Source organism: Vidua macroura, chromosome 7 (genome assembly GCF_024509145.1).
Source record: "Vidua macroura isolate BioBank_ID:100142 chromosome 7, ASM2450914v1, whole genome shotgun sequence".
Taxonomy (NCBI): Eukaryota; Metazoa; Chordata; class Aves; order Passeriformes; family Viduidae; genus Vidua; species Vidua macroura.
Window position 1 is genome coordinate 5,567,107 of NC_071577.1, and position 14,103 is coordinate 5,581,209.

Here is a 14,103-nt window from a genome sequence, read left to right on the forward strand (position 1 = left end):
TAAACTACAAAGACTGTAAAGAGCTCCTTGCTATGACTCCCAGAGCAAAAATCAGTTAATTTAGCAGCAAGGCTAACAAAATATGTGAGTGCATTAGCTTGTGTGGTTGTGTTTTTAAAAACAATACAGGAGTTATCAAATACAACACAAGACCTCTCCAATTATCCTTAAATGTGCTCCAAATATTGTCAGCCTTCTTCCCCCTCTCACTCTTTTTATAAACAGTGTAATCAAACAATTAATTAGTACATAATAGGATGTCTTCCATTAAAATAGAGCAAAACTCTATAAATAAATAATTATTCAAACAAAGCCCTGTCAGCTTCTCTTCATTGTTACTTCCCAGATTATTTTAGCCTGGGTGGATTTTTGAGATCAAAGCAAGCTTGCACACACTGTTCTTCAGAGCTTCAATGGCAGGCAGGAACTGATCAACCATGAGTTTGGAGGGGCAGGATCACAGCAAGGAAAGTTTAGCCAACAACAGATCAGGAGCAGCAGAATAAACAGCTGCCAAAGCCTTCTAGCCTGCAACTCAAGAGAATATCTCATTCCAGTTATTATTATTTGGATAAAACCAATCACTCCACTGCTGACTGTACATCAAAAAATCCAGGTATATATTCAAAATGAGACTTCCTCTCTCTGAGGATACTTTTTAAAAGTAAAGATATCTGCTAATTCATCTCTATCTTCATTACAATTTTTCTCATTTGCAATATTGAAAAAACAAGTATTTTCACATTAACCAACCCTGTGATCTATGTCAAAACATACATTTGGGGTATTCTTAAGCATTACACTACCATGACTCTATGATTATTTATCTGCTGGGTTCAAGCCAAGGCATGTACATTTTGCAGCACAGAACAATTTCTACACCGGTGTGAAGGAGGCTTGTGAATTCCTCTACTATTGCTAACACCCTTTCCAGACTGAGACATGTCATAACTATATGCATTGTTCCTAAATTATCTACAAGAGTTAAGTAATCTAAAAAGATTTTTTAAGAAATTATAATTATTATACACCAGAGTGTGGAAATATAGTGTAGATATTTTCACATTAACTAGTACTACTGGTAAACTAAATATTTTTACTGATTATGGATTTTTAAAATACTATGGATTGTGATTTTGCATAGTGATTTTTTTCTTGTTTATCTCTTTTTCTGAGATGAGAATGAACTCCTGAGAGATTTACATCACAGCAAATCTCAGTTTTTGCTGTACTGCTTCAAGAGAACAATTTCTTTGCAGGTGCTAGAGAAACATGAGGGAGATTTGCTTTGTACAGTGAGTGAAGGATTTCTGCAAAAATAGAAACAGCTTCAGATTTCTAGTAAATTATAAATGTCTGACTGGCTGATCTGTTTTGGTTAATTTACAGTATACAGCACATTAGCTGAACTATATACACACAAGGTAGGAACTTGGAAACAATAAATACAGAGCTATGGTGTAAACCATACTAAAGAAATGCAAACTGAAACTGGCCACTGAGTAGCTGGTGTTCTGCTGTCACATCAGCATGGTGTGGCCTTTGTTCTGAGTAACAGAATTCTGTAACTAGGCTTTGAAACTTGTGTGTTCAAACTTTGTAATTCAGCACCTTAGCTGAAAGGATTTAGAGAATTTACAAAGAGAGCAGAGGTAGGAAAGAGAAGGGGAGCTGCTAGGGAGGAGAGAGGACTGCAGAAAGGAAACAGGAAAAAAAAAGCATTCTTCTGAATGAGTTGTGAAACTCATTCTGCTTTTTAGCCCCCAAGCTCAGAGATCATGGCCAAACTCCACAGTGAGACATTAAACTGCACTTCTGAAAAACCAAATTTGCAATATGAGAAGATTCCTAATGCGTTCACAAAATTGTTTAGCAGTTGTGCTTTACAAAGGGGTTCCATGTAGTGGAAACAAATCTGAATTGCTTTTATTGTCTGAACATCACATGAATTATTTCTGTTCCTCTGGTGTAAAAGCCCACCTGTACAGACATCATTCCAGGCTGGGTTCCAGCACAAATCTGGCCAACCTCAGCCTCCCTGCTGACAGAGGTTGCCCTTTACTTACTTCATGTAAGAGCAAGGTGAGATCAACTAATCCATGATCATACAACAACTAGTTTTAATCATCATCAAACTTGTCAAGCCTGGATTTGAACTGGAATTCCAATTACAAAGAGGCCTGTGACCCATTAACCTTATCCTCATAGTATGTGACACTCCAATGAAACAGTCACATTTTCTGGAGGAAATGCTCTGATTATTAATTCATAAACTGTTTGGAGGAAAGACTTAGTGTTTTATTTCATTTAATTGTATTCAAACAGAAACAATTAAGATTTTACTTTCCACTCCCAGAAGTGCTGTTTGAATATACAAGACAAACAAGCCTGAACACTGTGAGCAGTGCCAGAGCTCTTAGGATATGTTAGAGATTTGTAACCATGAAAACGAAATGCTAATGTTGAATTTCATTTTCCTTAAAGTGATGTTGACATATGCAAAGGCTTTGTTTAAATATTGGAAAAAAAGATTGAAACACCAAAATCTATAACTTACTGCAGAATAGTTAATTTAAAATATAAATACAACAGACAGCACCTGAGCCTTTCCCTCCAGATTTTTGGGGGTCTGAGCACTTACTTCATATTTCAATCACATACCACTAATTTGAAAGGGATCTAGTTTTATCCATTAATAATTTTAGCTGAACTACATTAAAATGGAAAAAAAAAAAACCAAACAAAAACAAAACAAAAACAAACCACCTAATTATTGTTAAGTTTGGCCTCATTTAATCTGCATTTTTTGTGTAAGTATATCAAGCAGTAGTTCATATATTGCCTTTTTAGCCACATCCCTGAACACCAAGCTAAGGTTAACCCTGAAGTGTAGACTGCAAATACTTCTGGAAGAATACTCCTTTAAAAACAGTGATGATTATTTACCCAGTTCAAATAGAACTACCATTCTGAACATTTTGACCTGCCATTGTGTATCAATTACAACTAACACTTTTATGTGTTTTATCAATACCCCAAGACACCAAGCAAATGATTGATTTGAAAATTAAAACTTAGTATAAAGAGCTTCCAAACTCCTGCATCATAAACTTTTCATTATGAAACAGAGCTTGGAAAAAAATAGAGTAATTATAATTGGAAATACACCTTGGTGGAATTTACTTTTTTTTTTTTTTTTTTTTTTGTCTCACACAAGAAAAAGCACTTCCTAAAAACCATGGCCATTTTTCAAAGGAAATTAAGTTTGCACCAATAACATTGTAACTGAGGTACCCAACACTATTTATGTCTTGTTTAGTGCATTCTACACACTATGCTAGTTAGTGCCTCTGCTTCCTTGAAAGAAATGGGGATCTTGGCAGAAGCTGAACATTCCAAAGAGCACTGGAATTGCCCAGTTAGAGATGTTGTGCTGGCAGAATTCCCTTCGGGGGCTGTGAGCACCGAACACCTGTCAGTGAGCAAACAAGCACAACTAAACCGTTCTCCTCCTCTTTCCCCCACAACTCCCACATGGTTTCCAAGAGAAATGTTAAGGTCTTGACACTTTAATTAAAGGGAAAACAAAATGTTGGTCCTGAGTTAATGAAATTGCTCAATTATGGTCTCAAAGCCCAACAGAGCTGACGTGACCAACAGCTGTGCAAGCACCATCCCACCTCCTGCTGTGGGGGTTCTGTAGGGAGCCTCTGGTGCCTCTGTAAAGTTCTCTCTGAACTCAGGTGAAGTCAAATCCTATCCTACAGCCCAGCCTGAATGAGGGAAAGTGCTGCAGGAACTCTGAGGAATAAAGGAAACCCTCGTGCACAACACTGTTGTAGATGTTGGTGAACCTAATGGGAAGAATGATGATGTTTAACTCTATTTCAGAAGGCTGAATGATTGCTTTATTATAATTATGTTATAATACATTAATATGTTATATAAAAGAGGATACTAAATACTACATGCTACTTTCTCTAACTATCATATCTAACTAACTCACAACTCGTGACCCTGTTCTCCAGAGCCCAGACACAGGTGGATCCGACTGGCTGTCAGGACCAAACAATCCACCATGATCCAACCAAGCGCTCACTCTGGGTAAACAATTCTCCAAACACATTCCATAAGAGAAAAACAAGGAGCAGAAATAGAAATTGTTTTCTCTTTCATTTCTCTCTGTGCACCTCAATAAAAAACCTTGAGAGAGAGAGAAATGTGCTTGCCACACAACACAATACCTTACTCTCTCCATTTGTCTGTCCTGAGGAAGACAGCAGCAGCTATTTGTAAAAGCAAAGAAAACCAAACATTTTAAAGTCTTTATGCCATGTTTTAATATCTATTCCATCTTCTCTGCAAAGAGAACTCAAAGGTTTTTTTCTTCAATTAAGTACAGTTACTGTACATCCCTCTTTCAGGACATACAGCATTTGCATACAAAACCCAGTAATTTTACTATTTATCAGCAGTTTTTGCAAGTGACTATAGCAAGAGTGAGATTCACAGTCTCAGTTCTAAAATCTGTCATTGTTGATGCTAAATACAGAAAGAAATAGACAAATATGCAAAGCCTATGTACAATTAGAATTAGGATCAAATGCATCTTACTTCCCAGCAACTTACTGTATTGGTTCTCCATCTTGGGGGCCTGTTACTTTACTATTCTTGGCAGCATGCAGTGACTCAAAATAAGCCTTGTTCTTCAGCACAAAGAAAACCCTTTGCATGATCTGTGAGGTAGTTTTATCAAGTACCAACGGCTTACAGAATTAATTTTACGACTAAAAATGCAAGGCATTGGGTGTCTCGGTTTAACAAAACTGCAAAGGTGGATGGGACATTCTATAATAACTTGTCTTTATAATTTTGTCTTGCAACTGAATGAATATTTCCTCTATAGCTCTATTTGTAGCTAACATTCTGAAGCATTTTCTCATTTTCTCCATGTAGGCCTGACATCTTTAAAGACATTTGAGCAAATCCTAAAACTAAAGCTATCATCTCCAAAGCTACCATTTTCAAGTCCATAGCAAAAGTATTTTTTTAAAAAGTACAGAATTGCCTAACAAAACACGTAATTCTTTTAAATTAAATTTCATCAAAACCAACTAAAGGACACATTTTAGATTACACCAAGTTAATCTTGGATCATAGTCTTAATATTTGAGCCACAGAACATTAATTCTGTAAGTAAAGAGGCATCATATTCTAAGGAAATAAATTTTCTTTGCTGCTTAACACCCACTATACACTGAATTACTCTTATTGAATTTCTACTTTATTGCTACTTGTTCTAACAAGTTGCTTTGTAATTTTGGATTTGCTTTTGGTTTTATTTCTGTTTTGGTTTTTTTTTTTTTTTTAACAGAATTCTTTTCTATTTTAAGGATGCATCCTGTCTCCCCTTAGGGTTCTTTTCTGTAGACTACCCAATTTCACTTTTCACCCTTTCTTTGACAGTTTCATAGACTTCTAATAATTTTTACTGTCCTGGTGTAGATGCTCCACTTTTCTCCTGAAGAGTTGTGATCAGACTGCACACAAAACTGCAGCCAAAGCCACATGCCATGTGAAATTAGCAAGAGGAATATTCCACATACTCCAGGCAATATTCCTGGTTTACACTGCAGCACAGTGTTCAGCTATTCCACAATATTATGTGGTTTTCAACTCATGTTAAGCCTGCTTTACACAACATACCCTAGAGCCTACTCTAATTAAAAGCTAATAATCAACTCTTTCTAATCTTCTTGATCTCTATTTGTACATTGGATCATTTTTTAAAGGCAAAGTTTTGTACCTTTTCTTACACTGTCTGTTATTTCTTTAGATCACTTCTCCAATAGGTCAGCTTTGGAATTCCACTCCTGTCCTCAGCTGCACTTGCTGTTCCAGCCCCACCAAACCCAGGCCAAGTTTGGTCTGCAAATTCTGTCAGCTTATTTTCTGTTCCATTTTCCAGATCATTATGGACAATATATCCCTGCAAAAAAGCCTCTTCAATATATATCCATGTTCCTAATCTATTTTCCATTAATTAAAAAAAAAAAAAATATGTCAGGCCAAATTTCCACACTTGTTGACTGGAATTATTCCATGAGACATTATCCAAAGCCTTTTTGAAACCTAAATGCTCTTGTGTGTTAACCATGGTAACTCTTATCCTTCCATGGATGCAATATAGACTGGATTTAAACAATTTTTCCTTGCAAATCCATTTTCCCAGTTAACTCTTTCCCTGCTTTCTTGCAGGGAAAATTGAGTAAAATTTCAGTTATACACTGCCAGCTTCCTTAGGAATGTAAGTTATAGTGTCTAGTCTATGATTTCTTAGCTTTTACTTTTTATCTCATTTGGAACACAGACGTTGTATTTTCTTTTCCTTTCTCTAGGCTGCAATCTTATATTGGGTAACTTGTATTAATTTTCTTAGCTCCATGTCTGCAGTTTATTATCCCAGGGAAGGGCTGTAGAAATAAGCATTCCCAGTATTATCTGTCAGTCACCTACTCTCTTCTGAACATCAAATCAGTGGTTTCTTAGCCACGTTATTACAAACACAAAGTGATTGTCTGTTTCATTTACGACCCTTCTGAACTACTTTGGGACCATCTTTCTAATTCTGTCCCCAGTACACCTGTGCTAATTTATATTCAAACTCAATAATCTGATTAGGTAATCACTTGGTTTCATCTCCCCTTCTACTTGAGAGCACAGGAACAACAGTTCTTGTAAATTTTGTACTTTTTTTTCCATAGAACTGAGGAGAAACTTCATTGTAATCCATGTACCCATGTGATATTTCAACCCAAAGTCTTATTAATTACAAAAGCCATATCTGTATGATCACTGGATTTTACTTCTCTATTTTTATATACACAATGGCCAGAATTGCAAAATCTGTTCCACAGAAACAGATAATTCCTCAAGTCCAGAAATGTCCAACACACTTTAGATAAAGTTTTACAGCAAGTTAAACTTGGGAAAATTAAATTGGGTTGTAATACATGTAGAAATATAATTTAGTGAACATAAAGAAGCTGCAATTGTACGGCTAAGATTACTTTAAAAAGCAATCAAACATAGAATGAACTCTGAAAGGAACCTGAGAGAATAAAAATAGGAAAGTTTTCAAGAGCATAATGAAATTCATATTATCAAAGGTTCTCTACAATTTTAATGACCTGTGAGTGCATTTTAATTAATTTAAATATTTAAAGTAGTACTCTCTGCACATTCTTAATCTATGACTACTTATACTATTGACAATGGCTTATTAAGGGCCAGATATGTAAATAGTTTAGACTAATTGTCTGTTACTACAATTTAATTCAGTCTCATAACAAAGATTGTAAAATCAGAATAATGCATTCTCTTAGAAAAAAAAGATCCTGTTGCTTTTTCACTTGCTGTTTCAGTGACAAACTTCACATCAAAGGGACTCTGTTTTAAATGACATGTCAGCTTTTACAGGATATTGCAGTAACACAATATATGTCTGCCCTTGAAGTAAATGTTCTAGTTCAGCTATGACTCATATTTGCATCTACATAAAAGCACGGGCATTTGTTAGATCACTATTTACCTAGCAGTCACAGAAGAGATTTTAAATCATTTCCATCACCATAGTTCACTGCTATGTAACAGTACAGCTAATACAAACATTTATAATTTTGTTTCAAGGATACAATCTCATGACAATATAGTGGCTTTTTACTGAATGGGATATAATCCAAGTGCCTGAACTTATAAATTGGATAACATGTTCACTCTTAACTTTTGTAAGCTTTAAAAGTTCACTTACATTTACTGAAGCAGGCTTGACAATACTAGACAGTGAATTTTACCTAGATTTTCCACATCTTCTCTTTTTCTCTATTTTGTTGTAAATGCATATGCAAATGCAGGACTTCAATTGCATTTATTTCTTCCATATATTCCTCACCAAACTCCATGGAACTGACCAAATTCATGCTCTGACTCTTAGTTCCTTTGTGGTATAAAGAGAATTTAAATGAATCACAATCTCAGTAAGTATAAAACAATTTTACCCTTCCCAATAAAACATTTAAATGGCTTATGGAACACTTTTCAGTAGATATTTATGTTCATTCATGTTGAATCATTTTAAGAAAGAATCTAAGTTATATAACACACAGCAGAACTTAAAAGATTTTTTGATCTAGGTCAGAGGAGATGAGACACCACACAAGCTTGATTCCAAGTATCACAGAAATTCACCTAAGGAAGGGAAGGCTCTCCTTTATACCTCATCCTTTTGATGGGAACAAATACTCAAGACACCTAAACATTTGAATGAGAACACACTATTTTAATTCAGTACATTGTATTAGAACTGTAGTTCAATAAATGTGCACTACAGGACAGAGTTCTGTCTCTTCTGCTTTAAACACAATTTTAACTCACCTCTTTGCACTCCAGACATTCATCACTCCCTCTGTCATTTATTTCTTACATTCTAAGCAGCAATTCACATGCACTATCCAAGCTGGAATCCTTTATTAGGGGAAAGGAAATATTTAGAAATAATAGATGCAGGAAATGTGAAGTGAAAAAGAACTATTGTTCCATTTGGAAGAGATGCTAATCTCACACCTAAAGTTTTAGACTATTGCTTAGCCATGGAAAATTCTAATACATTCAAACATGCCCATATTTTCCGATGCCTTATTTCTGGAACTAGCCCAGTTTTCTAATCCATTGATTAAATAAAGACATCAGGGCCTCTGGTGGGATTCCTTTGGGAAACATAAGATCTGTAAAAACACAGATGCCTGCCAGAACCAGTCAACTAACAGTGCTCATGAATTTCAAAGAACAAGAGCCAGACAGGCACCCGTGCAAAGTTTGTATCTTGGGGGTGAAGCATAACTCTGCTGAAGTTTTCCATAAAAATCCTGATGACTTCAGTAGAAAGAGAAACACAAAAATGATTGCTTCTAGGATTACGAAATTGCATCTGTTCACAAGTCATAATGAAGAGAGGAGGTACCTCTAAGAGTCTAGCATGGAAATTTTCCAGCACTGCATGAAAAGCAGGCAAAGTGGAGATGGACTGACTGGCACATGGCTCAGATACTAATAGGTGTGGGGACAGTATGGAGAAATTTTTGTTATACATGGTGAAAAATGTTTCAGTAAGCAACAGAAGAGAGACAGACAGACATAGATTTTCTATTTGAGGGCTCAGGAGTAGAAAAAAGAATGAAAACAGAACTAAAATGGTATATTTGTCTGTGGAGACATGCACTGCCAAAGTGAAACAGATGAAATGCTCTTGTAAAGCCAGACAGAAACCTACAAAAATTAATTACCATGGACATATTCGTGTAGAGACAGCAAAAGATTGAAGTTGCTTCTGACTAGATAATCATCAACTAAAGCTCTTTTCCTCACAGTTTTAAACTCTAACTGTAGTTCTCAAACAAAAATAGAGCAATGTAACAGTTTTGGGGCTTCTGAAATTTTAGATATTACAATGTTTATCCTAATTTGGAAAAATAAAAGGCATTGTTATGTAGTCCCAAAATGGAACCTCAATAAATAAAACAATCGGAATAAAGTAAACATTCTTTCCCATAATAAAAAAAATATTCAATCAGGAATTAATTTTGATTTTGCACAACTTCCAAACTGAAGCAGTAACTCACCTCTTGTATACTCAGGTTTAGAAGCTCTGACTATTAGGAAACTATTTTGTATAAGTATTTTGCCCTTAGTCTTGCAGATATTGTCCCCTTTAGTCCCAGCTGGAACATTCTGAAATGCTGGAAAAGTTTGCAAGCATTATGGAACACATCAGGATTTCTCAAGTTACAAAAGAAACACAACAGAGGAAGAAGCAATTACAGCCAGTGCTCTTCCTCTGCTAGGTGATTACATTGGATTCTCAAAAAGTAGACTGCTAGCTTAAATTAATCAGAGTTCCTGTAATTCCCTGAAAATTTAATTGTGATAGAAACTTGTATTAAAAAAAAAACCCAAAACTTGTTACCTACCTGTCCTATTTACTTCAACTAAGCAGGACTCCTTTTAATCACATTGGACAGGTGTCTTTCACCTGTATAAAGAGGACTGATACTTACAGCTGGAAAGAACACAGTACCTTTAGATCTCTCCTGCCCATCTTCTTCTCTGCATCTTCGTCTGCATCACAGGAAGAGCTTGCAACAACAAGGAATTTTTTCTGCCTGGCTTCCCGAAGAGCTTTCTGGGTGGGACCTTCAAACCCTTTCTTCCTTGTACAATCATGGCCTACTATGAAATAAAACCAACAAAAATATCATCAGAATTTTTTTAATTTACTCTTCTGGAAGCTATCTCCTTACTTTATATTAGCAAGAAATGCGAAATTCTCAAAGAAACACCACTTTAAATAAGAAGATGTTCAGGTTACTGTGCCATCCATATTAAGTGTTCCAGGGCTACACGTATCTCTGCTCCACAAACAATTTCACCTTATCTAAAGGGTGAAAAGCCTTTAGACTTAGCCCCAAAAATGTGATAATCTTCCAGTATAAAGAGAGTCACAGGGAAATGGATGCATTCTTTCACATCCCTCAGAGCCACGGGAAACATCAGCTCACTGCATCCTATGCAATATTCTGATTTACAGCCCACAGTTCCTTTTGTTTCCCTGCACTTTCTGCCAACCCACCTTTCAAACAAGGAATTACTGATGAATAGGTAACTCAGCAAAGAAATCCTAAGCAGGTAACACAGCTTTAAATCATCAAAGGTTGCAAGGGGTAGGATGAAGAGTACAGCACACGTGGACTATAGCACAAGGCATCTGCCATGAGCTGGCAGAAAGGACACTGCTCTCTGACAGCCTTTGCACTGGCAGCTCACACAAATCCAAACACAGCCCTTTGGGATCCCTGTATCTTGTTGCAGTGCTCTGTTGGATGTACATGGGTCTACATGAAAAAGAATGTAATGCTGATTTCCAGCTGGATTTGGGCATTTACATCCCTTTCAGTTCTTTGAAAAAAAAATCTCTGATTGAAAGAAGCCATTATACAGCTAAAATACAGACTGAAACAAATGTACTTCACATTATGCATTTCTAAATGACTGCTCTTATAAAATGGTTTTATTAAGACCTCTACACCAAAATGCAAACCCGATGACTTAAAGCAGGGAAAAAAAACCCCAAACACTCTCTCCACTCTTCAGGCAAAAAAACCAGAGCAAGCAACACAAAACCTTCCTGTATATCCAACCTGAGTACAGCTGGGACTGATGGAAAGAAATAGGCCTGCATTAAAAAACTTTAGCATTTATGTTTTAAAAGTTGAAGCTACTGTCACAGATATCCTGAATAATAACTTCCTCTGAGGAACAGGAAACACCAAAATTGGTTTGTAAGTCTAAAACCTTCTACTCACTTAGTAACTGCTATCCACTAGCATGTTGCTCACAGAGTATTTGGTTTGTTGGTCTTTTTGAGATACACATACCTATAAAGCCACGGTGTTATGACAGCTTTAAAAGTCAGTAACTATGAAAAAAAAAAGAAAGAATGAGTTCCAAAGAACTGTTGCACTTAGATGTCAACAGCTTAGGTTCAAAGATTTTCTATTCTGACTGCATTGCACATGGAATGGGCACAACCAGGCTAATTTTAAATTTGTTTTTGCATGACCTTCTAACTGCAATTGCATCAGATCAAGAAAAGGAAAAGCACAGTTAACAGTCTTAGCAATGAGTTAATTCAACCATGAGTAAAGAAACTCATTGAGTTCAACTTCTGAATATAACTGGGTAATAAATAAGCAGCTGTTGTTTTTAGAAAATACAAGAAGAGTACTGAGCAAGGAGCAGTTTTCTATTTAGAACCAGCTGCCATAGCAGTGTTCACTTAGGTTTATAAGCAAGCCACAGTCAACACTGCTAAACTCCTGCAGGCAAAAGGGGTTGTTTTTTAGAGCATCACTTAACACTGTTTTGATCTGTGAGGAAGGGTGCAAGCACTGTTAATACACACCAATACCCTAAATAAAATATCAGCTCTCTCACTTTGATCATTAGATTCCTTATGTATGATCTTGCTATCATATCAGGAAGGATCAGATTTAAAAAACAACCAGTTTTTAAGGCAAATCTCCTTTAAAAAAAATTCATTAGTTCGAAAAAAGTAATCTGAACTCAAAGTACAATTTTTTTCTCAGCGCTGATTTCTGAGTGGGCATCAGAAAGAGAGAACCAGCCCATGGGATGACAAAGTCCTAAAAATAATTGCTAACTAGTTCCTCTCCAACTACTACATGTCCTTCGTATCATTTTGAAACAAGCAAGGCAAGAATTAGGTTTCTTTAGATGTCTTAAAAATTATTAGATGTTCTTGTCTTGAAGGATTTCTGTACAAAGCAGAACAGCAGCCTGACATGAGACAGCAAAAAACTGCTAGTAAATAAATTACATGCTCTGTATTGTGGATGTTATCTTCAATTGCTTGAAATGCAGCAGGATGAAAGCTCCCACATCAAATGCCTGAGTAATAAAGTCAAGAATAGTTGCCCTAAAATTAAGTACTGTTAATTTTTTTTTCTACCTAGCTGCCAGATACAAATTTACAATGCAAACTCACTGTGAATACTAAGAAGTTCCCCTTTGTTCTTTATGGTGCACTGTATGGCTCAGAGAGAAAAAAAGCAGCCCCAAAGTAAAACCAAACCCACAATCACTGAATGGTTTGGGTTGCAAGGTGCTTTAAAGCTCATCCACTTCCACCCCTCTGCCAGGGGCAGGGACACATTCCACCATCCCAGCTTCCTCCAAGCCCTGTCCAGCCTGCCCTTGGGCACTTCCAGGGGTGGGGCAGCCACAGCTTCTCCGGGCACCCTGTGCCTCACCACACCCTCACAGGGAAGAGTTTCTTCCTAATATCTAATTTAAACTTATTATCTCTCAGCATGAAGCCATTCCCCCTTGTCCTGTCACTACATGCCCTTGTGAAAAGTTCCTCTCCTGCTTTCTTGGAGCAGATGTGCAGAACCTCACAGTTCAGCAAATCCAAAACTAATTAAAAGCCAATCTCAGTGCTCTCTAGCCAAGCCAGCATTCCAGGTGTTCCATGGTCAAGGCAGGTTGTGGGACAACCTCAGGAGCAGTGAAGGGCAAGCCCCTGCTGCTGGGCAGAGCCCTCCTCCTTCCTTCAGGCTCTGCACTGCAGTGAAAGCAGACATCTGCCAGGAGAGGCAGCTTGGCCAAGGATCATCTGCCACTCTGGGTGTGCACTGTCCTCTAATCAAGCATCCCAATGCACAGAAGTCAGCCCAGAAAACTGGAAAGCGCAGCTGGAAGTCTCCTTCCAGCCCAGATTTCCAGCTCCAACAGTAATCTGAATTTTGAGAAAAATTAAACTAACATTTCTCCAGTATCCATGAGAAATCCATGTTTCTCAGGATTATACTTACACTCTCTCATGAATAAGAAATCAAGAAGGAACAGAATATTATCACCTTTCAAGAGGTAGCAAAATGTATTTTAAAGAGACAATATTACCCACTGAGACATGAGTATGACCTACAGAGGGCAATAAAAATTATGTAGTATTAGAGGACAAAGCACTGAAACAAAATGAATTGAAAAACTGATTAATTTATGATACCCAAGGTATGAAGCAAATTAAGACTTGTAGAAGCATGTGGGTGGCTGATGAGCTTAATTTGTGTTGGAGACTGACAAGGTTTTTTTAATGTAATTATTTATCAATGGCTCCCTTGCTTGTCACTTGGTATTACAAAGTGCTTTCAAGATTTCTGGAGAATAAACAAGACTGAACAGCCAGAGAGTGGTTTTTAGAATCCAACAACAAATGAAAGTATGTTTAATATGAAAAGGAGACAGATGAATCCACACTGTAAAACATGAGCACAGGGAAGATCCCAGTCTCTATATCCTCAAGCCAGAGTATATCTTAATAGGAAAGGAAGGCAATGCTTCCTAACCTCTTCACTCAACTACAAACACCAAAAAAAACCCAAAATAAATTTATGTGCCCACCATTCTTTTTCTCAGCCTCGTGTTTTCTAGAGGAACTTTACACAATGACAGTAATTACATGAACAT

The 14,103-nt window shown here is 36.8% G+C and overlaps 1 protein-coding gene across 2 annotated transcripts in view; it reads right to left on the minus strand.

The window, feature by feature from the left end:
- SPAG16 (sperm associated antigen 16) overlaps positions 1-14,103 on the minus strand; it is a 361,537-nt gene that overhangs the window by 325,043 nt on the left and 22,391 nt on the right. Inside the window, exon 9 of one of the 2 annotated variants that reach the window (XM_053982332.1) lies at positions 10,133-10,281. In XM_053982332.1, the coding sequence (XP_053838307.1) occupies positions 10,133-10,281 (149 nt within the window). Of the gene's footprint in view, positions 1-10,132; positions 10,285-14,103 lie in introns of both variants that reach the window. The other variant, XM_053982331.1, reaches the window with a different exon arrangement.